Source organism: Abramis brama, assembly GCF_963993115.1.
Source record: "Abramis brama genome assembly, chromosome: 6".
Classification (NCBI taxonomy): domain Eukaryota; kingdom Metazoa; phylum Chordata; class Actinopteri; order Cypriniformes; family Leuciscidae; genus Abramis; species Abramis brama.
The window spans coordinates 43499182-43527145 of record NC_139968.1 but is presented as its reverse complement, the minus strand read 5'-3'; the positions used below and the strand labels follow the sequence as shown (position 1 = coordinate 43527145).

At 40.0% G+C, this 27964-nt stretch overlaps 2 protein-coding genes and 2 long non-coding RNA genes across 6 annotated transcripts; 2 read left to right on the top strand and 2 right to left on the bottom strand.

Annotated features, from left to right (window-relative positions):
- Positions 1-2707: 2707 nt before the first annotated feature.
- Positions 2708-6427, bottom strand: LOC311085289 (class I histocompatibility antigen, F10 alpha chain-like). The gene is made up of 5 exons (XM_084117724.1): positions 6249-6427; positions 5689-5955; positions 5021-5308; positions 3985-4076; positions 2708-3077 (listed from the first exon to the last, which is right to left on the bottom strand). The coding sequence occupies exons 1-5, from the start codon at positions 6322-6324 to the stop codon at positions 3015-3017; spliced, it is 786 nt and encodes a 261-aa protein (XP_083973850.1). The 5' UTR covers positions 6325-6427; the 3' UTR covers positions 2708-3014.
- Positions 6428-7643: 1216 nt separating this feature from the next.
- LOC311085291 lies at positions 7644-11601 on the top strand. The gene is made up of 3 exons (XR_014606777.1): positions 7644-7804; positions 8077-8903; positions 9046-11601. It is a non-coding gene; the product is annotated as an uncharacterized lncRNA (long non-coding RNA).
- Positions 11602-14723: 3122 nt separating this feature from the next.
- LOC311085284 (major histocompatibility complex class I-related gene protein-like) lies at positions 14724-26108 on the bottom strand. 2 transcript variants are annotated; one of them, XM_084117718.1, is made up of 6 exons: positions 25797-26108; positions 24265-24531; positions 23895-24173; positions 23208-23492; positions 15598-15742; positions 14724-15505 (listed from the first exon to the last, which is right to left on the bottom strand). In XM_084117718.1, exons 1-6 carry the CDS (start codon positions 25840-25842, stop codon positions 15496-15498), a joined length of 1032 nt encoding a protein of 343 aa, XP_083973844.1. In that variant the 5' UTR covers positions 25843-26108; the 3' UTR covers positions 14724-15495. The 2 variants fall into 2 exon arrangements, with proteins under 2 accessions (XP_083973844.1, XP_083973843.1); XM_084117717.1 differs by having other exon boundaries at positions 14724-15742.
- LOC311085292 lies at positions 18629-24583 on the top strand. Of its 2 annotated transcripts, none has more exons than XR_014606778.1 (4): positions 18629-21199; positions 23229-23513; positions 24039-24113; positions 24359-24583. It is a non-coding gene; the product is annotated as an uncharacterized lncRNA (long non-coding RNA). The 2 variants fall into 2 exon arrangements; XR_014606779.1 differs by having other exon boundaries at positions 23977-24113.
- Positions 26109-27964: the final 1856 nt, after the last annotated feature.

Below are 27964 nucleotides of genomic sequence, written 5' to 3'. Positions count from 1 at the left end.
ATGCTTGGCCATAATCAATGTAGCGTGTGCACAACACACATGCACTTTGCTTCTCTCATCTACACAGACGCAGCAGTTCCCATATTTAAAAAAACATACATTATTAAAAGGAAAAATATTAACAAACGAGGGAAATCATTGTTGTGTCCATGAAGATGTGAAAAAATATCCATAAATCTAGCATACACATTTACCCAAATTTTTATACGCCTGTTTAACCGAAGCTAATTTGGGTGTGTTTCTCCATCCTCAATGTCACTTCTCTGTGTTTTACGGCCCTGACGAGAACGTCGGTCTCCTCGGCTGTGAACCGCTGCCGGCGCGCGTCTGGCAAATCCGCCTGGCGTTATCCACCATGGAACAAGCGCGCCTGCTCTTAAAGGGAATGCGAGATGTCGCTCTGATTGGTTTATTTCACGTTACGCCCAAACCACACCTATGAGTAATGAAGCAACTTCAGACCAACACATTTTAGATTTGCGTCCGCCCATAAAGTTACTTGCGCTTGATACTTGCGTTTCAGATCGTTAAAATAGGGCCCTATGTGCCATATTACTAGAGAGAAGAGCAGCACCATCCCAGGAGGGATGAATACCATCTCTTTTTAACAGGTCAGGTCTGCCCCAAAAACTTTTCAAATTGTCTATGAACCTTATATTATTTTGCGGACACCAATTAGACAACCAGCCATTGAGTGAGGACAATCTACTGACTATCTCATCACTCCTGCGAACAGGAAGGGGGCCAGAGCAAATTACAGTGCCTGACATCATACTTGCGAGTTCACACACCTCTTTAATGTTCATTTTTGTGATCTCCGACTGGCAAAGTCTAGCATCATTAGTGCCGACGTGAATAATAATCATAGAAAATTTACGATTAGCATTAGCCAGCACTTTTAAATTTGCTTTGATGTCAGGTGCTCTGGCTCCCGGCAAACATGTGACTATGGTGGCTGGTGTCTCTATTTTCACGTTCCGTGTGATCGAATCACCAATTACTAGGGCACAATCAACAGGATTCTCAGTGGGTGTTTCACTGAGCGGGGAGAATCTATTTGTTATGGTAATCAGAACGGAAGAGCTGTGTTTTGTCCCGCGACTACAGTCTCATGGTCACTCAGTTGCCCTGCTGCACGGGCTCTACTTCAGCCGGAACCGAACAATGTACAGAGTTCACTAAGCTAGTCACATCCAAAGCAGTATCGAAAGCCATTGCACTCTTACTATCCTCGATTAAAGTTTGGATGCGTGTCTCTAGTTCTGAAATCTTCTCAGACAGCCTGACTATCTCCCTGCATTTATAATAATAATAATAAGTACATGTATCATATGTAAAGCACTTGGCACGGACAGAGAAGGCTATACTATACAAGTGACACGCAGTGCAAGTGACAATAACAGGAGAATACATGACTCACCGTGTTTGCTGACTGATCCTATTCACCACAGTTGTTTGATGAACTCGAAAAAAGGGGCGAGAGATAAAAAAGACGGCAAACAGGCAGGGCAGATTAACAGGCTAGCGGAAGGCTAGCAATAGTGATTTAGATCAAAGCTAGCGAAGTCAGATCAATGTGACAGACAAAATTAGATAATATCAGATTTCTGGTTGATGAGTACGATATATTTAGTGATATAAACAACAAGGAGTGATAGTAAATAGAGATTCAAAACGCAAAGCTATATGGAGCTTACAGACGCAAACCACACGGCAGCAAGACAGCGAGGCAGACCGGAGCCTCACATAACAGTCAGTAAACCACCTGAACACCAGAACAAGAGGTCTACAGCTTATAATATACCTCTGTTTAATGTAGGATGTACTTGCAATGCCTTAGCTGTTGAACAATTCTTCCGGGTTGAATGAAGAGATGGCAGACTTGTGGTGTTAGTCTAACTCGGTTATGGTCAAGAAAGTTATGAAAGGGCTGGTTGTAGCTTGTGAAAAATAAGGTGATAGCAAATGCATCACGTGGTGTGGTGTATTATTTAAAGGTACAGTGCACCCAAAAATGAAAACTGTCATCATACATCATATTAAACATAAGTTTGATGTTTAAAAGTCTTCTGGGTAAAAGGCAAATGCAGGAGATTATCAACAAGAAAACTGTACTAACATATTTGTGATTGATACAGCTTTAAGTTCATGAAAAAGACTCTGGACTGGTCATTCCAGTATAAATAACAATATAAACTCATAAACGGTAATCTGCATAATACATTCGTGCCGTGGTGTATTCTGAAAAGACATAACGCATTTATTGGTGTGGACAACCGTTCCTGTCAAAAGATAAGACTGATAATAAAGAAGTCACATACGAGAACACACACTTGTAGAAACTAACTTAAATGCCAATATACGCTAATCATATAATGAGAAAATCAGTGACTTAGCAGCAAACAAATGAAGATATGAGTCTGTACGAAACTTGTGTATATTAGTGATTACAAATATAAATTCATGTTTCTTTTTTTATCTCGGGATACTGAGACAAAACGTCTAAATTGTGAGATATAAAGCAATAAAATAAATAAATATTTCCTAAATAAAGTACTTTTGCAATTTTGCATTCAAATGCAAGATATTAACTAGTATTTAAAAATAGAAATTAGAGGCTAAAATATTACAATTTCAAGAGTATTTCTCAATTTTTACACATACTTTACAAACTTTTACTATATTCATCTTTATATTTTCTTACGTACAATTTTTATTTAAAAAAAAAAAGAACTGCACATTTTCTGAAATGTTTCGGTGTTTATTTTGTTCCATTTGAAACTCACAAAAGCTGTCAAACTGTTACTAATCAGTGAACTTACAACTTGAAAATAAATAAACCGTAAATCATTTATCATTTAAATCATTATCACTTAAAATTTCAACAAATGCTAAAATGAATCAACACTGAAGCGTGTCCCACAAGCATGCTGGAAATATCTGATCTCCCACATCCTGAAGATTCCCAACCGGACTGAAATCTGGAGAGAGTGCAGACGACTGGAGGAAACTCTTCATTTTTTTTTGTCGGAGGTGTCTTCTTGACTAGATACCCGCTTATATCCATTGTTTCGTTTCTGCAAAGTTATGTCATAAATATTAGTTAAATAAGGCTATTTTAATTACACAATTTGTATGACCACTGAAACAGCATGTGACCAATTCCAAATCCCAGATTTTTGCAATTACACACTGCAATTGTAAAAACAGCAAATTCATCAAAGGTATTTCTCTAAAATGTGCTTAAAGATAAACATTTGGCTTTGACTGGTTTTGTAAATATAGCTTTTAAAACTTAAATTCAACTTTATTAATTGTTGTCAGTAGCATCAAATGAAAAAAAGAACCAAATAATAAATCAATATTTTTTTAAATGCATTATATTTTATAGTTACAGAAAACTTTTTGAATCCAAATGAAATCTTCATCAGATTTGACCCATTTATTACAATTGACAAAATGACATGGTTAGATGAGACTCTTTTTTTATTTAGACTAGTCCAGTGGTTTTCAACGGTTGGGGTTTGCCTCCCCAGGGGTGATTATTAATTAAATAATCAAAAAATTAATGGAATTATTTAATGATTAATCATTTAAATCAATACATTAAAACGAAAACAATCCTTTAAAAAGCAAAAAGATGCAGGGTTTTTGACAAGAGACGTTATGTTTCCGTTATGTGCAAACACTTTACACTAACATTCAAAAGTTTATCACATGTAAATTTGACTGAAGTGATGGCTATTGAAGATGAGGCTGTGCAGTTTAAAAACAATAATTAAGTGATTCTCAACTTTAGTGAAACATTAGCTTAGTTTAATTCCAACTTAATGGAATTTCTATCAAACGCATTGAAATGTCTGTGTAAATCCAAACTTTTGAATGCTTGTGTGATTGCTGAGGACATTCCCATCATCCTAAAGCTGATGAAACCACTGGAATGAGAAATAAGAGCAGAAAAAAGACATGTAAACATATACTTACTTTCATCTTAATGAAAACAGTACCAATAACCAGGACTATGGCTCCTCCCATCACACACATCAAAAAAGTTGAAAAGTTTGCTTTTGAAGTTTCTAAAAAATAAACAAACAAACAAACAACACTTGAAAATACTATAATATATTGAAACAGCAATAAAAGTCTGAAACTACTAACTGATGAAATCAATCAGTAATCAATACTAAAAAATAACAAGTTATTAGTTTGGTCCAGTTAGGTTACTGTAGGTTAGTTAGGTTATTACCATATACCAAAATGTTAATTGAAATACAGCTAAAATCAAATTAAATATAAATATTAGATGAAAAACGAAAATTAAACTAAACAAATATTTCCATGGAAAATACCTGAAATGGGTTTAAGTCAAAGTATTGTAATATAAAATAAATAAATAAACTAAAAACGAACTAAAATTTAATAAAACCTAAATAGTACTTATTTAAAAAAAAAAAAAACCCTAACAAAAATGACAAAACTAAATAACAATATTACTAAAAAAATAAAATAAATAATGATTATGGAGAAAAAAAAATCGATTTCAAAATATTAATACAAAACTATATAAATATATAAATAATACTAAACAACACTGGATGGCTGGTCCTAATAGTAACGGTTTGATTTTGCGTCTGAAGACTGACTGCAAGAATCGTCTTCATTTTTGGCTGAACTATCCCTTTCAAATTGTTAATGTTTGATATTGACTTCAGATATCTATTTGACAAATGTTTTAATGAAAAAAATCCATTTGATAAATTTGCCCAGTGTAATCTTGCAATTCTATTAGCCAAATGTGGTAAAGATAGGATAAACATTAAAGTATATATAAAAAAATAAATATAAAAACATAAATAGATGGTTACAGATTAGTTACATTTATATGATTAACTTAGTTTTTTTCAAATTAATTTTGTTTTTGTTTTAATGAAGCAATGCATGAGAAAAGAGAAACACCAATGACTCATTATAATAAAAAATCTATTTTTTGAACAAAGTGAAGTTCTCAATAACAAGGTACCTCTTCTCTCGAAATCCGCTTTCCTTAACGACAAGAAATGTTTCAGCCAGTAAACGCACTCATAATTGTAGTATCGTTTCAGCACTGTAGGATTTTTTTCTGCATTGGCATTATTCCACTTCTCCACTGTGGGTATTGCCTGTGGTACATGTGCAGTGTATCTGAACTCCCTCACATCCAGCGTGATGAAAGTATGTCCATCATAAGTGTACCGATCAAACGGTACTTCTGATACTTCAGTCTTATCATCATAATCACATCCAGAGACCCTATGATACATATGAACTCCTGAAGAGGAAAAAAAAGGGAGAAGGTACAACTTTTTGTTTAATGCACAAGTAGGGATGGGCGATATGACCAAATTCTTATTTCACGATATGAGAAATGTTATTTTTACAATAACAATAAAGAACACAATATATTTATTTTGTGTTATTTGATCACATTTCTGTTAATAAAAATAAGAAAAAAGAAGCAAATTACAAAAACTAGGCCAAATATAACTAAAATATGAATGAAACAAAACTTATTGTGCTTAATGACACTTTTTAACATCAAACATGTCCCAAATCCGCACATCCGGCTTCAGGATATATTGAGCTTATATATATATTTATAAGGTAATCGTTTTATATTTAAAAATGTAGTATAAAAGCATTTTGACTCACCACCTGACTGATTGAATCGCTCCATTAGAACAGGAATGTTGTCTTTGTAGATCTGCTGTTGTTTTTCTCTGATCTCAATGTATTTCTTCCACAGTTCTGTAGATGAAAAATCCTCCATCCAGTCCTGTTTGGGAACCAGCTGCTTTATGTTATTGTCATAGTAATCGATCTGTTGATCATCCAGGAAAGTCATAGATAAAAACTCTTGGATTCCTGCAACCGTCTGTTTATTTAGTCCAGTGTATGAGGTGAAGAACCTGTGTAACTCTGAACAAACATTGAACAAAACAACACAAAGACATAAAGCTCTCAAACATGGTTAAGAATCTCATAATGTCAAATCAAATAACTATAAAATTCCATTATCAAAATGAATATTACATTAATTTGAGACACCAATCCCACTGAAATTCTTAACTTACTTTCTTTATTCTTTGATATTTTAATCTATTCTATTACAAACATCTCATGATTGTGTGTCCGTTCAACACACGGAAGTAGTTGAACGCCTTGCTGACAGATCATTCATTGTTTAAACGACTGTATGAAATGAATCTCACCTGAGTAAACCAAAGGTACACAGAGGAAGAAAATGATGAACTTCATTGCTGACGAAAATCCATGTATTTGAGACATAATTGTAGTGTAGTGTAAGTGTAGTCGTCGAAGAGAAACTTTACTGAGCGAGTTACGACAACCTGTGAGTGAAAGGTTCCACCCTTCCGCATTGAGACCGTTTCTCTAGAGTTGGTGACGTCAGTTCTGTAACCACCATTTCCTGTTGATTCATATGTAGCAAAGGCTAAAGAGTTTTTACAGCGCTCTTCGATGACTACACAAAGAATTTTCATTTGCAATGTTTGGTCCCACTTTATATTAAGTGGCGTTAAAGGGTAAGTTCGGTATTTTACACTTAAAGCCCTGTTTACAGATCGTTTCTGATGAAATAGAACGGTTAAGATTAAAATTTGGACACATGCTGCTGTCCCGAGAATTTTAGGTTTCTTTCGCTTTCCCCAAAACCTCTAGAATGGGTGTATAGGTGCACTGGAACAATCCTTCATAAAATGCATTAAACTTTCGTTTACAAAGACGTGAAACTCACCGAGTGGTCAGGGGTGTTCACTGATATGCTCACACAAAAATCGCTGCAAAAGATGCTTTCCAACAGGTGTTTTACCATTCGTTGTAAAACTGTGGATCTATTTTTCCAAACGTCTCACACCCGTACATTCTTCCGTTGAGAGCTTGAATAATAGACACTCCAGCCCAGTTGGTGGCGATAATGCACCTTTGCCAATTGCAAGCAAACCGCTGGCATTTCATTGAATACACAGAAGAAGCAGAAGAAGAAGCGGCGGAGTAATACCGTACCTCACACAGCTCATCCAATACAAGTCAATGGAGTTGGACAAAAACTACGATAAAACCTGTTGGAGAGCATCTTTTGCAGCGATTTTTGTGTGAGCATATCAGTGAACACCCCTGACCACTCGGTGAGTTTCACGTCTTTGTAAACGAAAGTTTAATGCATTTTAGGAAGGATTGTTCCAGTGCACATAGACTGCCATTGTGTAGGTGGGGGGGGGGGGAGCGAAATAAACCTAAAATTCTCAGGACAGCAGCATGTGTCCAAATTTTAATCTTAACCATTCTATTTCATCAGAAACGATCTGTAAACAGGGCTTTAAGTGTAAAATACCAAACTTGTCCTTTAAGTACTATGTACTTACATCAAAAAATAAGTACAATGTACTTATTGTGTTCATGTTGTATTGTAAAACACTTTTGCTGCTATTGAGGAGTGATACAGGTAAGGTTAGGGACAGGTGTGGTGGATTGGGTAGGTTTAAGGTGTAAGGGAAGGGTCAACTGTGTAATTACAAATGTAATTACATAAATTAATTACAGCTGTAATTACATGCAGGAATTTTTTTAATGTAAGTACAATGTAAAAATATGTAGTTACACAATAAGTACATTGTATCAAATGATTAATTTCAATGTAAGTACATAGTACTTAAAGCCACTTAATATAAAGTGGGACCCAATGTTTTTTCATCTGCAATGAGGTTAATAATCCTTTTCTTCATCTACAAGCCTTTGGTTTACTCAGGTAAGATTCATTTTGTGATGTAATTTTAACTACGAATTCTCTTTCAACAAGGCCTACTTCCATGTGTTGAACAGACAGAAACTAAGAGTTTTTTTTTAATCTGATATGTAATATTTTCTCAAACATCTTGTATAATATCCAGGATAATAGAACTTGTTCTTGAACTGAAAAGCAGGATTTTGATTTGTTGAAGCTGCACTGAAATCTTTTCAGTATTTTTGTTTTAGAAATTGTTTCAGTATTTTCCAATTATATGTATTTGTCTCATGCAGCCTTCTGCTCGCCAGGCCATGAAGGTGGCACATGCAGGGCTCTCACGCACTCCTCGGATGAGCACTGTGAGTGCATTACCTGACTGGGCTGTGCCCACGCTGAAGCCGCGCTCATCGAGACAAATTGCTCTTGTTGTGCGAGCGTCTCGTCCTGCTCACCACACCCGGGTACATCACTCTTCCCACTCTTCACAAGGGGATTCCTTCTCCTGCGAAGACCAGCACCCACATCTGGTGTGAGCGTTTTGGTCTATTTCTCAGGTTTCCGAGGAGGAATTCACTAATGACATTCACCATGTCATTGGCAACTTATGATGCGAAGGAGTGGTTGAACTCCATGGAGGACTCTGCCCCCTGCCACCTAAGAAGCCAGTTGATGTCAGGCCTGGTCTGGACGCCAAACTTATCAGTTTCCTGACCAAGGCTGATGAAGAACTTGGCTTGTAGTGGCCCTGTAAGAGCCTGCCCACAGCCGCCTTGATGAGCGGTTCCTGCAGAACTGCTCCATTCTTTCCCGAAAAGTCATGGCGCTCCCACTTGGCCTGTGTCAACTCTTTTGCTTCGCCCGCCCTCACCACTGTTGACGCCGCAGAGAAAAAAGGCTACAGGAATTCCTGGAGGACGCCATTGCCGCGTCTTTCTGCCTTGTTCACCACGCTAAACCTTGCAGGGCCACATCTGCCTTAGCAGCCAGAGCCTACTCTGTGGCTGGTGAAGCTTGATCTGCTTTCCACTTGATGGCGATCCTTCATAGGGCCCTATTTTAGCGATCTGAAACGCAAGTATCAAACGCGAAACGCAAGTAACTTTGTGGACGGATCTCGGGTGTTGTTGCTATTATACCGGCGGGATAAATGACTCTTGCGCCCGATGCAAATCATAAATGGGTTGGTCTGAAGTAGCTTCATTACTCATAGGTGTGGTTTGGGCGTAAAGTGAAGTAGAAGACCAGACCAACAACATGCAGAGCACGAGCACTGCTGTCATGGATCGCTGAATTGGTGAACGCAGTTCATCAGTCACTTCCTCCACCACCCACCACTTCTTCACCTGCTGCCTCTGCCAGTCCCATGGCCCGGCCAGCTACATACTGCGGCGAGGCGGAGGATTGCAGCGGGTTTATTCTACAGGGCAACCTACACTTCGAGATGCAACCTCATCTTTACACCACCGATCGAGCGCACATAGCGTTTGTGATCTCACTCCTCTCCGGTCATGCTCTTCTGTGGGCTCAAGTGCTATGGCAAGCTGAAATTCCCGTTACTAAGTCAATTTCTGCATTTCTAAGACATTTAAAAAAAAGTCTTCGGTCGTCCACTCTATACGTCCATGATCAACTTTTTCACCTTCGACAAGGTAAACAATCGGTGGGTTCCTACACCTTGCACTTCCGTACACTTGCAGTGGCAAGTGGATGGAATGAAACAGCTCTTCTCACTGCCTATCGTCAAGGTTTAGATCCTGAGATTCGTCAACTAATGGTTGTTCACGATGATAATATGGGATTAGAGAACTTCATCCAGAAATCTATCCGAGTTGCCCAACGACTTACTGCTTGCTCATCATTCCAACCCGCTTTGCATCCTCCGCCTCAGGTACCATCTGCCACCCTTCCAACACCAGAACCCATGCAGGTAGATACTTACCATCTTACACCGGCGGAGCGTCAAAGGAGGTGGTTAAATTATCTATGTTTGTACTGTGGGGGAGAAGGAAATATCATTTCCAGTTGTCCCTTTCGACCTCCATGCCCAGCAGTGAGTACCATCCAACTTTCTCCGAAAATTGCATCTCTGAACCGTACCACACTAACCCTTGTAACGTCCTGTTCAACTGTTCCAGCACAAGCTCTCATCGATTCCGGCTCAGCGAGTAACTTCATCTCCCACAACCTCCTACAAAGGCTCAATGTCAAGAGAAAACGCTGTCCGCAGAACCTAGAGATTCACACCTTCCTGGGTAAGTTGCTGGTTTGTGGTCGTATCTGTCACTTCTCCCCCACCATGATGCTCCGCATCGGTTGCCTACATTCCGAGGACATGTCGTTCTTGGTGTTGGAAGGATCCACCATGGATATCATCCTGGGACGCCCGTGGATGCTCCAACATGAACTGCTGATCAACTGGAATACTGGTGAGATTCTTCAGTGGGGCAGATCCTGTCACCTAGCCTGCCTAACACCTGTGATCAAAGTTCCTGATCATCCTTCTTAGTTCTGTTCAGGAATTTCATCCGTCGCCTTGAATTCCACCTCCATTGAGAGTCCTGATTCCGATAAGAAGATGGAGATTCCTCCTAAATACCGGGCATTCCAGGATGTGTTCAGCAAGTGGTTGGCAATGCAATTACCACCGCATCGGCCATGGGACTGTGCCATCAACCTGCTACCTGGGGCAACTCTACCCAAGGGTCGAGTCTATCCCCTGTCCATCCCGGAACAGAAGGCCATGGAGGAGTACATCAAGGAAGCACTCCGACAGGATTTCATTCATATTTCAACGTCCCCTGCCACGTCCAGTTTCTTTTTTGTGGTTAAGAAGGACGGAGGCTTGCGGCCATGCATTGATTACCGGACTCTCAACTCACAGACCATCAATTACAGTTATCCCCTTCCTCTGCCCTGGAACAGTTATGTGGTGCATGTGTATTCTCCAAGTTGGATCTGCGAAGTGCCAACAATTTAATTTGTATCCACAAGGGAGACAAATGGAAGACAGCCTTCGTGACGCCCTCTGGGCACTATGAATACCGGGTCATGCCCTATGGTCTGTCCAATGCTCCTTCAGTCTTCCAAGGTTACATGAACAAGATATTCTGAGATTTCCTTCATCGATTTGTCATTGTCTATATCGACGATATCCTGATATTCTCCAAGAACCTTAACGAACACAGTCAACATGTGAAGCAGGCCCTCCAGCGCCTCAGAGAACATCTCCTCTATCTGAAATTAAAGAAATGCGAGTTCCACACCTCCACTGTCCAATTTCTCGGGTACATCATAGACCAACGAGGTATCCAGATGGACCAGAGGAAGGTGGAAGCCATCCGGACCTGGCCTCAACCCGTCACCATCAAAAAACTTCAGAGATTCATCAGATTTGCAAACATTTACTGTAGATTCATTCACAACAACAGTCTTCTCAGCTCTCCCCTGACTTCACTCCTCAAAACCCGGCCCAAGTCTCTGTCCTGGAACCCAGAAGCCACCACTGCCTTTGCCACCCTCAAAGAAGCTTTTGCCACCGCTCCTATCCTCATCCATCCTAATCCTGTGTTACCGTTCACCGTAGAAGTGGATGCTTCATCTACAGGAGTGGGAGCAGTACTTTTGCAGCGGCAGGGGAACTAGGGATGGGCAAATGAAGCCTCATGAAGCAATGAGGCTTTCCCCTGATTGTTCCTGGAAAAGATTCGAGGCATCAAGAGTGTAGAGAACAGCCGCCATCTTGTGGCAGGTCAAATTTATAGCAGCCATAAACCCGAGTGCGTATTTCACCTCCATTGTTTTATCCATTAAACACAAATAAAAGCCTGACTGCACTAAATGTTCAGTTTTCTGATAATATAATTCACATAAAGTGTGATTAAAATTATAAATTAATTGTAACAATTATATTAATACTAATTATAAAAATACGAGTTGCTTGATGCAAGTAAATTATGGTTATTATTAATGGTTTCTATGCTGTTTATGTCAGAATATGATCATGTAACATATAGGCTTATTTATAAATTTTAAAAAAAGTTAGTAAATGGACTTAAACTTCCAAAAACCTGTAGAGTAGTGGTCTGGGTTCAACCATTCCGACACGCAAAGTGAAGCATTCACGTGACTGGAAAGAAAATGAGGCTTCGTTTCTCGTTGATCACGTGTTTCTCTGAAAACAATACGCGCTCTGGCACGGAGCTTCATGAGAGATTGACCTGCATACTCGATACGTGCTTTGAAGCTTCAGTGTCAAATGTAACATCACTAAGGGGAACCCCCCCCCCACTACTCCATCCATGTGCCTTCTACTCCAAAAAGCTGTCCCCGGCGGAGCAGAATTGTGACATCGGCAACAGGGAACTCCTCGCCACCAAGCTTGCATTAGAGGAATGGAGACATTGGCTGGAGGGAGCCAAACATAAGTTTGAAGTAATCACCGACCATAGAAACCTTGAATATCTCAGAGAAGCTCGTCGTCTCAATCCCCGTCAAGCCAGATGGTCCCTCTTCTTCACAAGATTTGACTTCCTAGTCACTTACCGACCTGGACACAAGAATTCCAAAGCTGATGCTCTCTCGACTTCATCAACCTGATCTGGAACCCTCTACTCCTGAACCCATTCTCCCTCTAGCCATAATCGTCAGTCCCATCCTCTGGTCTATAGACGAAGACATTTGCCTAGCCACGCAAACTGAACCTGCTCCGCCGGGAGGTCCAGAAGGGTGTATCTACGTACCAACATCCTGTCGCCTACCCCTTCTGGACTCAGTTCACATCTCTACGGGCTCTGGACACCCAGGTAGCCAGCGAACCCTCTCGCTCCTCAGTCAAAGCTACTGGTGGCCCTCTGTGACTCAAGATATCTCCCGTTACCTCAAGGGCTGCTCAGTCTGTGCCATCACCAACACTCCCCGTCGACTGCCAGCAGGCAAACTGGTTCCACTGCCAATTCCTCATTGCCCATAGTCCCACCTGGGAATCAACTTCATGACCGATCTTCCACCCTCTGAATCCAATACCTGCATCTTCGTCATTGTCGACCGATTTTCCAAAGCCTGCAAATTGATCTCTCTAAAGAGTCTGCCTACAGCCTTCGAAGCAGCCGAAGCACTTTTCCACAATGTCTTCCGTCATTCCGACCGAGGTCGTCTGTTTATCTCCTGTGTCTGGAAAGCCTTCTTCAAGCTCCTCGGAGTCTTCATCAGTTTATCTTCCGGTTCTCATCCTCAAACCAACAGCCAGAATGAGCGTAAGATCCAAGAGATCGGGAGGTACTTGAGGTCATACTGCCACCAGAACCAGAACAGCTGGAGCCGGTTCCTTCCCTGGGCGGAGTATGCCCAGAATTCTCTTCGCCAGTCTACCACCGGGCTTACTCTGTTTCAGTGTATCCTCGGATATTCTTACCCAGTTTCACCAAGATCATCCTACTCGTCCTGCACCCAGAGGTCGAGGTCGTCCCCGTCGTTGCAGTTTCCGGCTGTCTGGAGCCGACTGGGGAGGAGGGGGTATTGTCACAGAGTCAACAGAGTCATCACTTCCGCCCACTGCACCTGATCACTGCACTCCGCCCAGTGCAGTGATCAGAACACAGTCACCTGAGTTCTGATCACCGGCACCTGCACGTCATGATTGCACTCCCTTTATCAGTCACTGTTTCCTGTACCTCAGTGTCTGGTCTCGTCTATACACGATTCTTTCCTGCATTACCTACCTGTGGATCTACTTACCAGAAGTCCAGTTGTTTCCCATCGTCTCTGTCCATCGTCTACTCGCCCTGTGTTTCATCGTCATCATCATCACCTGCAAAGACATTATTCAAGTTCAGCTAAGTGTTCACCTTATCAGCATTGCTTTCATCGTTCATCTCATCCTGCATCGCTCACTCTGCACTTAATAAAGTTTGTTTGTTACACTCTACCTTGTCTGCCTTCTTATGGATGTGACACAAATCATCATATTAGAATGATTTCTGAAGGATCATGTGACACTGAAGACTGGAGTAATGATGCTGAAAATGCAGCTTTGATCACAGGAATAAATTACACTTTACTATATATTCACATAGAAAACTGTTTTGGATTGTAATAATATTTCACAATATTACTTTTTTTAATCAAATTAATGTTAATGAACATTAAAAATCTTACAGATCAAACTTTTGACTGGTAGTGTATTTATATGTATTTTATTTTAATCCTTATAACCTAGGTCAGCCTAAGTAGTTTTCGGAGGCCTCAGTGCACAGTATGATGACGTGTGAAGCGCTGGCAGTGTGTGTTCTCAGCAGGTGTGTGTGTCTCAGTGCTCAGGGCTGTTTGTGAGGGATGTTCACAGGAGGTTAGAATCCTTCCTTGTGGCTCTGCTATACGGTCTGAGTCTCTTAATGTTGGTGATTACCTCGCCTTACCTAGCCTTGCTGCCCTCTGGGCCTTTATTCAAGCGTCCTGGGCCAAGGCCTTTGAACGATTGCCATTCCGCAACTATAAGCATAGCGATTGGACTGGGTTCCCAATGCATCTAGCGACGCAGTACGAGTGAGCCGTATCTATAGTACGTTCAGTCGGTTACTAACGTAAGATAACAGGAACAAGTACTGCATAACTTGCCTTGCTATCATGCGAAACACTTCAGTCGAATTGACCTGAGTTCCTATGGCAGAATGCTTGCATTATATAGAGGGGTAGTGTTAAAATATTTATTCTATAGAAAACAATTGTAGAAGTAGTTTGAATACTATACAAGCCATATGTGTTTTTAAGGCCTATGTGACTGTGACTACAAAGGTCAACAAGAGAAGTGTGCACTGAGCAGTTTTTGCTTATTCAGGGATTTTCCAGTAAACAACAGGTGATGTGAAAGATTCAGATCATTGTTAAGAGGTGTCACGTGAGAGACCTTTGAGAGGAGAAACAATCAAAACAGTCAGCTTCCACAGTTATTAACATCGCACATCTAACAAAGTTTTCATATTTAATATATAATTTTAAAATTAAATATTTAATATTTTGTATAAATGTACATTTATAACAATATATGTTATGTTATATTACCTTGGCATTACATTACAAAAGAAAAACTAGTAAACACTGCTGCGAGGTTGTTTCTGAGGGAGAGACGGTTAATTTGACATCTTTCTCTCTTCTGACTGCTGTAATCAATCTCTCTATATTTCCCCTTTTGGAAAGTCGTGGAAACGCTATTGGATCAAATGAAAACTCAAAAAAATTATAATTGCTGTAGTTGCTCCATGAGCTCCATGAGATGAGGCCGTTTACTGCCGTTTTCTGGTAACCGTTTTATAAAAGCAATAAGGTACTTGAGGCGTGCTGTATTGTGAATATAGTCAAAGGCTATAGTTGTGTCTAACCACACCCTTCATTCGTGAGGGACTTATTCACAATACAGCACACTAATTGCTTACATAAAATTATTATTCCTCCAGGGGGCGCTTGACATAATAAATGTAAGAAACGATGGAGAGACTCTTGAAGCTTAGAGTGAGAAAGCTTTATTGCTAAAGGCAAGCAAACACAGAGTAAATATACAGCAGTAGTGGTTAATTGATATCTGTGTCTTGTAGAGAAATATAAACATTTGCCTTTCAAATTGGAATTTTTAAAAAATCTGACACTGAAAGAGAGCACAAGCACAAACAAACACTAGAAGAACAAGAACACACTTTAAGTTCAGCGTTCTGCTTTAGATTTCAATACTTTCTGAAAAAGATAAACATATAAAGGCATAAATTATTAAAACTCACAAATATATCTGAAAAATCGGTTTGTGAGAAATTACATCAATTATGTACCTGATGTGTGAATATGTGCTTGATCTTTTTTCAGCTCTTCTGGATCTGATCTCATAAACCACAATAATGACAGTAGCCACGCCCACCAGAGCAGAGAGGACCAATCGGATCACAGCTTCAGTAGGACCACACCAGTGGACAGAGTCTGAGGAATAAAAACATCAAACTGAGATCAGCTCAGTCAATAAACTTTAATATCAAAAGTTTTCAGTCGTCACAGTCTGACCTTTACAATCAGATCAGACTGTGGCCCTCAATTCATGTCTGCTCAATTTAAACAATTCTGTGAGGAAAATGACAGTCTACATGTGAAGACAACACCAAAATGGGCACAGGCAAATGCTGAGGTGATGCGCCCAAATTAAAAGGCATATAAATGCTATCCATCCACTATCCATCTAGATATTCTCTGCTTCGTGACCGGATGCCCCTTGGTGCGGCCTCCGAAGCATACAAAAAGCTGTTCCATGTGTCTAAAAGAGGTGAAACGCTCTATCTATATTCTCAAAGCCCTGAGTAAGTGCAGCTCTCGTTCATCCACGGACGGAGGAAGTGCCGAAAGGGAGATGACCTGCTGGTTAATCTGCTATCCTCTTTCTTCCCCCTCGCCCCGCCTTCACTGCTTTGATATGAAAAATGGCGGAGGCAGGTGACGCTGCTTTCACACTGGGCTCGTTTGCTGCGGTCCGAGCCCGAGCGCAATTGTTGCCGGCTCCCCCCGCAGCATTGGTCTGGTTTCACACCCAACTTAATTCTATCGGACCCTGGTGCGTTTGTGTGCATCTTACGTCCTTGCCATGCACGCAAGTGTAAACGCGAGCAGCATAGCTGTGTGCCTGTCTGCTTTCAACGCGATTCATTATTAGGCAGAGCTAAGTGGGGGGAGCTATAAGCATAGTAGGCTAGTCCAGACTCTTTCAATTCAAATGTATTTATTTATTATTTGTATAGCGCTTTTCACATTACATATCATTTCAAAGCAGCTTTAACAAACATGCATGCATCTACTTTACAATTCAGAGTGATGTTATCAGTTATGCATTTCAGAAATGTACATAAACAAATTTACAGTTACAGTTACAGTATCAGAAAAATTTCTGATCTGGGGGATCAGAGCGGTCGGGGGAAAAGCGTATAGGAGAAGCCTGGGCCAGTCGTGGGCCAGCGCATCCCTGCTCTATGAAAAATAAGTTGGGCAGTGAGTTGTCTTCTGAGGCAAAGAGGGGACGTTGCTTTGAGATAGCATGTCTGTACCTTGGTTTAGCTTGCCCGGCACATGCGCTGCTCTCAGAGAGCGCAGGTTGTGGTGTGCCCATACCAGGAGGTGTTTCACCAGTTTGAACAGAAGTTTCGAGGTGAGCCTGCCCTGGCGATTTATGTGACACCACTGTCATGCTGTCCGATCGGACCAAGACGTGGTGTCCCTTCAGGTGTGGTAGGAAAGCCTTAAAGGCTCGACAAACTGCTAGCTTTTCCAGGCAGTTGATGTGTAGCCGACTTTCCTCGTTTGACCAGGAGCCAAAGGCTGCAACCTGTGTTGGAAGACCACCTTCCTTCTGGTGACCGCTCCCAGTGCCATGCCAGAGTGGAACCAATGAGGATTCCTCCAAGGGGCCAGGGCTGAGACACAGGCCTGGTTCACCTTGATACGTAGGCGTCCGTGATGCCAGGCATAGGCTGGTAATCAAGGTTTCAACCAGTACTGTAGGGGCCACATGTGCAGCTGGCCTAGCTGAAGTACTGGAGATGTAGAGGCCATGAGGCCCAGAATCCTCTGAAAAGACCTGACGGTGGGACAGGCTCCAATTTTGAAGGAGGCCGCGGGCTGCTGAATGTGACTGCGTGACGTGACTGCGGCTGCGACTGTGACTGGATTTCATGAAGGCGCGATTCAGGCATCTGAGGTCAAAGATGGGTCTGAGACCACCATCTTTCTTGGGGACGAGGAAGAAACAGCTGTAAAAGCTTGACCTGCTCTGTGCTGGTGGGACCGTTTCTACGGCTCCTTTCGTCAGTAAATTCATCACCTCGTGTTGTGCATGTCGAGAAGACGCTGTTTTCTGCTCTGCAAAAGCAAATTCTCTTTGTAAACCCTTTCAAAGGATGAGGATGTGAAGAGTCTGGTTAAAATTACCATAGCGATACAACAGTAGTATAACCTTTAGACGAATGCTTCTAAAATCTCCATGAGGTCTAAATGAGGTTTACGCTTCTTTACAGTGTGTAATCGCTGAGGCCTGAGGAAGCCTCCGGAGCTGAAGTTCAGTTATGGTAATGGGTGTTTAGCTTCTGACAGGCGCTGTAAGCGGTCAACCAATCACAACAGACTGGGCCGTCTGGCCAATCAGAGCAGAGCAGGCAGCGGAAAGGAGGGATTTAAAGAAACTGAATTTATCGGACTATTTGTTTGAAAATCATTGAAAAATATGGTGATGTACAATGTATATTATGAGAAAATGAAAGCGTTTGTTGTTGGAGACCTCCAATGCAAAATTTGTATTTTCACCCCTGTTTTATATCCTTTGCTGTAGTGTCAGTAGGAAATATCAGTTTACACTTCCAAACTTTTATTTTGCCATTGTAATAATCCAGTGAGATTTTAATATGCATAAGGAGTCTGACAACAGCCGGTGCTCCACACAGAGATCTGATCTCACCATCATCGAATCCATCTGGGATTGCATGAAGAAACAGAAAAAAATACTAAAACTGAAGAACTGTGGCAATGTCTCCAATACGCTTGAAGAAACCTTCCTACAAAGCTACTTTATAAGCTATCTGCAAGTGTACCTGGACAACAGCTGTTTGAAACGCAAAGGGTGGTCACACCAAATATTGATTTGATTCAGTTAATAGAAGCTACTTGATAAATAAAATCTATTTATGACATTATTTTGGAAAGCATCCTCACTTTACAGCATTTTTACACAAGTGCCTAAAACGTCTCACAGTACTGTAGCTCTGCAGGAAGGTTTCTTTAAGCCAAGATGCCAAGAAACCTTCCTGCAGAGCTACAGTACTGTGAGACGTTTTAGGCACTTGTGTAAAAATGCTGTAAAGTGAGGATGCAGACGTTCCCGCAGTTCTTCTGGATTTAGTCTGTCTCAATTTTTTTCTGCTTCTTCATGTAATCACATCAGATCATACCGGCTCTTGTCACTCCTTGTGCATACAAAAATCTCACTGGATTATTACAATTAATGGCAAAATGAATGTTTGGAAATGTAAGCTGACACACTACAGCAAAATTACAGCAAAACTGGCTTAAAACTATTTTTTGGGGGGTTGAAAATACTAAAGTGCCTAAGACTTTTGCACAGTAGTGTATATATACAGACTCTTGCATGCAGACAAGAAACTTTTTCGTGCCCTCGAGAAACTATTCACATGCGCACAGTAATTTTTTGCATGCTTACAATCTACAATTACGCATTACAATTTCTAGTTTTACATACTATAACCTATGTTATTTTTGCGTCCCTGCCAGCTTACTATGAAGAAAAAGAGAGCAAATATGCACATGAATTAATAGAAATATAGGCCCATTTGTTCAAAATTTGGCTTTCCTTAGGGTAATACCTCCAAAATCAAGGCCTAATGTCCAATTTAATGTATCCTCTGTGGCGGAGGAGAAACCATGACATGAAATGGGCTGATGGCACAATATTGCCAAGTTCAAGGGTCTATCAAAAGACTGGTACTTAAAAAAATAAAAATAAAATAAAAAAGTGGTCAAAATTTGTCTTTCATTAGGGCAGTACATTATATTTCAAGGCCTTAGGTCTGGTTTAACACATACTCTATGGCAGCCAAGAAACCACACCGTGAAATGGGCTGATGGTGCAATAGGTGGCTCAGTGTGCATTGTCTATGCTAAGTTTAATGGTTTCTCATGCGCACACAAAAGTCTGTATATTTTATATTTTTGCAAAGATCCTTTTAGTGTCTCTGTAATACGGTGCTAAGAATATCATGAGAAGAAACCCAAAACGCTTATAACCTGCTTTTTTGCATAATGAAAAAGTGCACCTTGAATTCAGTCCTGTTTGACAATCACTAAACAGCTGCCACGAAAACACACTTCTATGATAAATGTATATGTTCATTAAATTCTTAATTTTCTATTATAGAAAACTAAATAGGGGCAATAGTCTGGAATACTTTTCCAGACCTGGAAATTACTCAAATCAAATTCCATACTTTTCCAAACTGTGTAGGAACCCTGCTTAGACCCGTTCACTCAGCTTTGTAACCCATTGTTTCTTTACCTCAGCTTGAGAGAAAGAGAGCAGTGAGAATGAGGAAGGAGAAGATTTCTAGAGAAAGCAGTTTGTGAACACAGCGAGGCGAGAACGCGGCAAGTGGCGTTCAGATGTTCGACATTTTACAACAAACGCCAGTGAAAAGTGCTCTTTTAGAGGGAAATAGCAGTTGCCGAGTCATCTTATCTGCTGCGAGGGCTTATTCAACGACGAGAAGGCTGTTTTAGCTTAGTCTCGAAGTCCAGCGAAGAGATAGTCATCGTCGCTGAAGGAGAATTGAGAATTGGCGCGCTCTGGCGGGCTTCTCTGTAGGGCTGCACGATTAATTGCAATAAAACCGCACGCGATTTGGCAAAGGCTCCGGGTATTTTATGCGCAGCTTGTCAGTGGAGTGCGGCTGATTAGTAGTAAATACTGCCCCATTTGAACGCCAGAGGGCGCTCTCCGCCGCAGAAGTGCAATAATGCACATCATTCCAGGAAATCCCTATCGCTTTAGCTGAATAAACAGAAGATTGAAACGCTTGGATTAAAGGAACACTCCACCGTTTTTTGAAATAGGGCTTATTCATATTCTTTCATACATTTAGATAGGTGGGTAAATGCATTTTTGTCTCAGTGCATGCATTGTTTTAGTTTGACAGGGTCGGCGCTAGCTTAGCTTAGCACAATGAATGGAATCCTTTGTTGCCAGCTAGCATGTCCTGAGTAAAAGTGATAAAATTTTTTTTTTAAAACCACGTAATTACTTCTTGTGGCCTGCGTATTCACAACGAGTACAAATAGCGATGCAGATTAACACTAGGCGATTTCTTAGGCAGATATTGACTTGGGACTATATTATGGGGAAGCACAGGCGAAGCACTGCTACTTGGGCGCAGACATATCACGCAACACATGAAATCCCACGACTTCTGTCAACATACCGGTGTGCAAGGAGTCAAAACACAGAAGAACAACACGCGTGATCTGCACCGAGTGTCTTCGCTTTTGGATTGTTTTTTTTTTAGAAGTTACAGCTACAGTTACAGCAAACATGGTAATTATCTGCGTAGCAAAAGGTTGTGAGAACAAGCAAAGGACATACACGAATGTAATGTTTCACAGAATTCCATCGAATGTGGAACTGAGAAATAAATGGCTAGCTGCTCTGGATATCTGTACTTCAACGCCTCTCTACAAAATTAAACAGTATCGTGTTTGCAAAGAGCATTTTGCACCGGAGGACTAAGCTACTTTGAAAAAATGGAATATGGGCCCAGAAAGACGGTACTACGTCTGAAACATACGGCTGTCCCCATCCCATCTATTTTCAAAGCACAGGCAGAACAAAGTGCACATGTAAGTTGTCTTTTATTACTCTTCCTTATGTTAATCTGTGTCTTTATTTGGTTGTAAGATAGATGCTGAGAAGCTGTATATAGACTACGGTTCAAATAACGTTAGCCTCCTCTAGTATAACCAGAGAATGTCTAATAGGAAGAGAATTGGCACTCTCGGCTTACTTCCGGTTTCTGGACTGGCTGCAGTAACACGTCTCTGTCCATGCGGGGGCGCTCGCAGGCGAGTGCAGAATGAATGGAGGTCTATGGCGAAAAACCCTCAAAATCCACTTTTCTCAGGATATAATTTTTTGTCTAGTAATTTAAATGTTGTATTCGAAAGGTGATGCAAAGAAATTACACATTGCTGGGTGTTAGATTTTTTAGAGTCACTTATTTGGTTTAAAAAGTCTTTTAAAATGTCAATGACGTCAGAATGCTGACGTCATTAGCAGAATGCTAGCGTGTTATGGACAACAACAACTCAACCTGTAAGAAATCGAAAAGAAATAAGTACTCGTTCATTCAACTTTCGACCTATAACCCATGTTGAACTTGCAAAACCTACAATAAAATATGAGATTTCTCAAAGGCAATCGGGTGAAAGATACACATTTAGCCGTATAGCCCCATTGACTCCCATTCAGTCTGCACTCGCCCGCGATCACCTCCAGTGGAATTCTAATGGAACTGCAACCAAGATCGATACAATGGGGCTAATAGGAAGTGCCAAGGCTCTCCGTAGACGGGCTCTAGTATAACCTCATGTTGAATTCAACCTGTTTAGCATGAACAACCAAACTAAAATAAAAATCGCTGTTATCGTTACCTGTAAAATGAAATGACTGAGGGCTAAGTTAGCTATATTTCTCTCACCGAGTTAGGCTCAGGAGTTTTAGTATAACTACTATGAGGAGAAGGCTACAAGCAGTTTACTATACATGCGTCATGTTTAAAATAATCACTTACTCTGTGGACAGCTGTCCATTTGGTCCATTCGGCGTGGGGCGTTTTTTCCAGTTCACTTTATCACACCGGAAAAAAAAATCGAGTACTGCCGGATGGATCAGCACCGTGAAATCCTCGGTAGCTGTGACACAACTGCGGGCACGCTCATCTTGATCTGACACGTTGAGCCTGGTTATCGATAGCAGTAACTTGTCCCACTCGCCACAGCACAGACACTCTATTTCAGTCGGCATATTCCCCCACATTCACACCACCAGTTCGTGTTGGCTCTCATCCTCACGTCCTCAACTGTTGAGCGATCGCAACCTCCGCCTGTCGTTCTATTTCCACTCATTTTCTGTAAACTCTTGTATATAGGTATGGTTCTGGCTCACACAAAATCAGCCATGTTCATCGCCATTCATGTACTGTAGGGAAAATAGCCAGGCAGCTACTATTCACACCGGTATGTTGACGGAAGTCGTGGGATTTCATGTGTTGCGTGATATGTCTGCGCCCAAGTAGCTGTGCTTCGCCTAAGTAGCCGTGCTTCGCCTGTGCTTCCCCATAATATAGTCCCAAGTCAATATCTGCCTAAGAAATCGCCTAGTGTTAATCTGCATCGCTATTTGTACTCGTTGTGAATACGCAGGCCACAAGAAGTAATTATGTGTTTTTTTTGTTTGTTTTTTTGATCACTTTTACTCAGGACATGCTAGCTGGCAACAGATAGAGCAGCGTTTACTGAGCCGTACATCAATGACAAACTGCGCATAAAAAAAATAATCGCAGCCTTTGCGATTTTAAAATCGCGATAAGCCATCTCGATTTAAGTGCGATTACATGTAAATTGCGATTAATCATACAGCTCCACTGCCTCGCCATTGGTTCGTTATACTACTCTGCACGAACCAATGGCCGTGCAGTTTCACTGGGTGATTAAAAAGGCTGCAGAATTCGGAGAAAAATGAGTTTTCCCCATAACAGCGTCTAGCGACACAGTACGAGTAGAGTATCAAAAGGGAACTATGAATTAAAGAGGCATAACCATAAAATACTATGCTGCATTAACAACTTACTACTCTTGATCTCATCCTCAGTCAGAATCTTCCGGATAGTTTTTCCCTGGTGCTCCACCTCACAACTGAACTGGTTGTTCTTCCATTCGTCTGGAGTAACATAAAGGGTAGATGTCTTCTGGAAGGTCTCATCCTCATTTGGCAGAAGATCTCCAAGATCCACATCCTCATGGTGCTCCTGTCCATTTCTGAACCAGTAAATAGTCACTCCTGATGGGTAGAAACCTGTGGCATGACACACTACTGGAGAAGAGGGAGCCTTCTGTAACAGAGACACTTCAGGAGCTGAAAAAGATTGAGAAAAATGTGAGAAAAATATTTAATACTTCAGATCAGATCAGTTAAATCTATTGTTTTCTCATGGTGGCTTCATTAAAACAAGAGACAAAGAATGACTCATTATTAGAGATGCACTGATGTATCAGCCGCCAATATTGAGAGATATAAAACCATCAGAATATCGGCTAATCGGCTATAGCATGAAAAAGGCCGATATAAAAAGATGCAAAAGTTTGGTGAGAGCTCAAGATCATTGACATGTATTTGTTTCCTCCCATCTCATGTTTCTTTGTAAAAAATGGATTCATTCCATGTTCAATGAAAATGATTTGATGATGCAGATAAATCGTATCAGTGCATCCCTACTATATATGTATATAAATGATCTACTTGGTGAACAAAGGGCACCTGTTATCCTGGGAGCCTCTTTCCTTAACTTCAAGAACTCCTTCAGCCAGTAAACACACTCATGATCATAGTATTGTTTCAGAAATTCAAGCTGTGTTGTGTCTTTATTCCACTTCTCCACTGTGGGTATTGCCTGTGGTACAGGTGTGAAGTATCTGTTCTCCATCAGGTCCAGTAAGATGAAGTCCTCTCCATCATAACCGTACTGATCAAACCCTTGTAAGTATCCAGTCTCATCATTCCATTCACAGCCACACATCCTCTGATACCTATGAACTCCTGGAGAAGGGGATACCATAAGATCTGCTCTTTTTAATGTACAAGATAATCTTTCACATTTAAAAATGTAGTATAAAGCATTTTAACTCACCGTGTGACTGATTGAATGTCTCCATTATATCATGACTGTTGTTTTTGAAGATCTGCTGTAGTTTTTCTCTGACCACAGTGTATTTCTTCCACAGTTCTTCAGATGCAGACTCATTCATCCAGTTCTGTTTGGGAATCAGCTTCGTTATGTTACTGTCATAATAATAGATCTGTTGATCATCCAGTGTCGTTACAGCAGAAAACTCTGGAGTTCCTGCAGCAGTCTTTCCATTTAATTCAGTGTATGTGATGATAAACTGGTGATATTCTGAACAAACATTGAACAAAACAACACAAAGACATAAAGCTTTCAAATGCAACTTACAGTGTCATAAATCAAATTACTGTTTGAGTCATTCACTTTTTTTCTTTTAATTTCAAATCAGTACTTTTGCACAGATATTTTAGTATTTAAGGTATCATTAGAAAGCACTCAAAGTTAACTATTTGAAGCCGTTTTGACATAGAAAATTGTTTTACTATAGTAATGCTACTTTAAAAATTAAAAAATTTCAAATTGTACTCTAAGATTTTTTGAGACATCAACTTCAATTTTGAAACACAACTTGGTTAAACATATGGAGTATTTAGAGTATTTGTTTTGTAAAACATATAAAAAATAAAAATGTTTAGGTCAGTACATTTGCTTTAAAGTAAACCTGAATATCTAAAACTTTTTTATACTTCAATGTTTCAAAGTGCTTTAATTTCTGCAATAATTTGCTGAGTGTGTGTGTGTGTGTTTTTTAAAGGTCTTCACTCCAAAACATTCATGATCAGGAGTGACAGTTAACAGGTTAATTAACATTAAAATGTGCATAACTTTATTCATTCTTATAGGACTATTCTCAGACTTGTTATAGTTTTTTTGCCTTTTAAATAGACCTGCCTGCATGAGACAGATCGACGTCATTGGAAAATACTGAAACATATTTGAACATTTCAGTGAGAAAAAAATTAAAGATAAAAACTGCCTTTCAACCCACAACGGAAATGACAAGCACTGAATCAGATTAAAAAGACCTGAAACTGAAACTATTAAAAACCTTTTAACTGAAGTAAAGATGAAATCAAATCAAATTAATAATAAATAAAATGTAAAAAGTTAGACTAAACTTAAATTAGAAATGTTGCCTTGACAATAAATTATAAATAAACAATAAAAGTTCAAATTGAAGCACTAACATTATTAACTGAAAATAAATAAAAATATACACTAATTCACATTAAAATATAAATGAAAAATAAAAGCTAAATCAAAATGTTAATAAACTATAATAAAACTACCTTAAACTAAAACTGAAATAAAAATAAATTAAACCTAAATAGCAATATTTTAAAAAAAAGACAAAAGCATATAATGAAATTACTAAAAATTACACCTAAAATTAACATGAAAATATACACTAAAAATATAAAAATAAAAGCTAATTGAAAATAACAAAAGTAGAGTAGCACAGAGTTCAACACACAGAAGTAGCTGAAGGCCTCGTTGAATTCATCGGTTAAACGACTTTATGAAATGAATCTCACCTGAGTAAACCAAAGGTACGCAGATGAAGAGGATGATGAACTTCATTATGGATGAAAATCCATGTATTTGACCCGCACTTCTTTAAGTGTAGTCGTCGAAGAGCGCTGTAAAAATACTTTAGTCTTCACCAGATCTGAATCAACAGGAAGAAGAGCTTAATAACGGAAGATGCCGATTCAGCAGAACTGACGTCACTGATGCTAGATAAACTCAGTACAGACGTTTAGAGGAAGCTTTTCTATACATATATACAAATGCTCATGTTCATGCTCCAAAAAAACCACAAAGGTAGCATGAAATTAATCTTGACATGATCAACTTTATCCACTTTATTTTGCAATGCGTAAATTAGCAATCTGTGAATGTGCGAGACATTCGATTCGAGAAATGACGAGAAGAATAACAATGAGGCCATATTATAAACTTTAACAAAGTCTTGATTTAGTTTTTGGGCTCTACTAGAATAGGTTTCCATGCTTGAATGTTCAAAACACATTATTTTCCCCATATTTGACATTGTTGCAGCTTCTCTCTCTCACGTCCACTTGACACCATCATCCAGACCTTGGGCCCTATTTTAAGGATCTAAGCTCATGGTCTAAAGCACAAGTGCACTTAGGGCGTTTCTGAATCCACTTTTGCTAGTTTAGCGGTGGGGAAAATGGTCGGTGGTCACGGCGCATGGTCTAAAAGGGTCGTCCCTATTCTCTTAATGAGTAATGGGTGTGTTTTGGGCATAATGTACAATAAACCAATCAGAGTCTCATCTCCCATTCCTTTTAAAAGCCAGTTGCACTCGCGCCATGGCGGATTCGCTTTTTACATGGAGGAATTTGCATCGGAAAAACTAAACTAAACTCCAGAGCGCAAACGGATCTGCTCGTGCTAAAGCTGTGTGTGTGTGCGTGTGCGTGTGTGCGAAGTTAAAGAACAGACCATCTACGGGACAAGCCGAATTCAACCATATCTTTGTGTGTACGCAATAGGGGTGTAACGGTACGTGTATTCGTACCGGACCGTTTCGGTACAGGGCTTTCGGTTCGGTGCACGTGTGTACCGAATGACCGAATGCAATATTTTGTGTGCGGAACATAGGTACATTTTCGTGTTTCCACACGAACAAATTAAGTGGCGGAAGTCTCCGCGTTCAGCGCAAATTCCGCCCTGATCCCGCCCTGCAGCTGATTCTAAAGTTTTACCCGTCGTCACTGTAACCTAAACCAATGAAATCGACTGCAGGGCGAACAAAAAGCTCTCCGTTCCGTGTGTGTGTGTGTGTGTGTGTGTGTGTGTGTGTGTGTGTGTGTCTCTCTGCTCAGTGTTCAATGTTCAATGTTCGACTCCGTGTTTGCGCTGCGCGTTCTGCTCTGTCGTTAACGGCCCAAACACTCCAATCATGTACCGATCACGCACTGGAAAAGCAAAGTCCGCTCAAATAAGGTGAAATTTCTCAGTAGTAGACTTCTGTTTGCTGAGCTGGTATAGTCATGCTGGGCAACAATGGTAAAATGACCTGCTCTGATCACATGCTCTGGTAATAATAGCTTTGTAGGACTATATTTTATTTTGATAATTAGTAAAAAAAATTAAGAAAAAAAAATCTTAAATTTATTATGTTGATTGATTATTGAAAAATATTAATACATTGATATATTTATGTTTAATATTATTATTTTAATATAGGGCTATTTTCTGTTCCTTTTTTCCCCCGGTGTTTCATTTAATTAGGTGATTCTAAGTTTAATTATTGATGATTACAAGCTTGGAGGAATTGCAATTAATTACAGCAAATTGTGCAATTAATACTTTTTTTTAATCGATTCCCAGCCTTAATTTTTAAATATGAGCAGGCCTACAAGCTGGGATTGGTAATGCTGCACTGTAATCATAGTTATTTATTTATATTTTTCATTATATTTATTATGTGATATTGGTTTGAGACAGAGTATTTTATTTAGTGGAGAACTTTGCAGCAGTATTTTATTTCTTATTCTTTTTTTTTATTTGATATATATTTTATTAAAAAGTGTTTAAAAAAGTGTAAACAAATTGTTAAAAAAGTTTATAGTAATAAACAACCTGCAGTTTAATGTTTGCATTTCTTTCCCTTACTGTACCGAAAATAAACCGAACCGTGACTTTTTAAACCGAGGTACGTACCGAACTG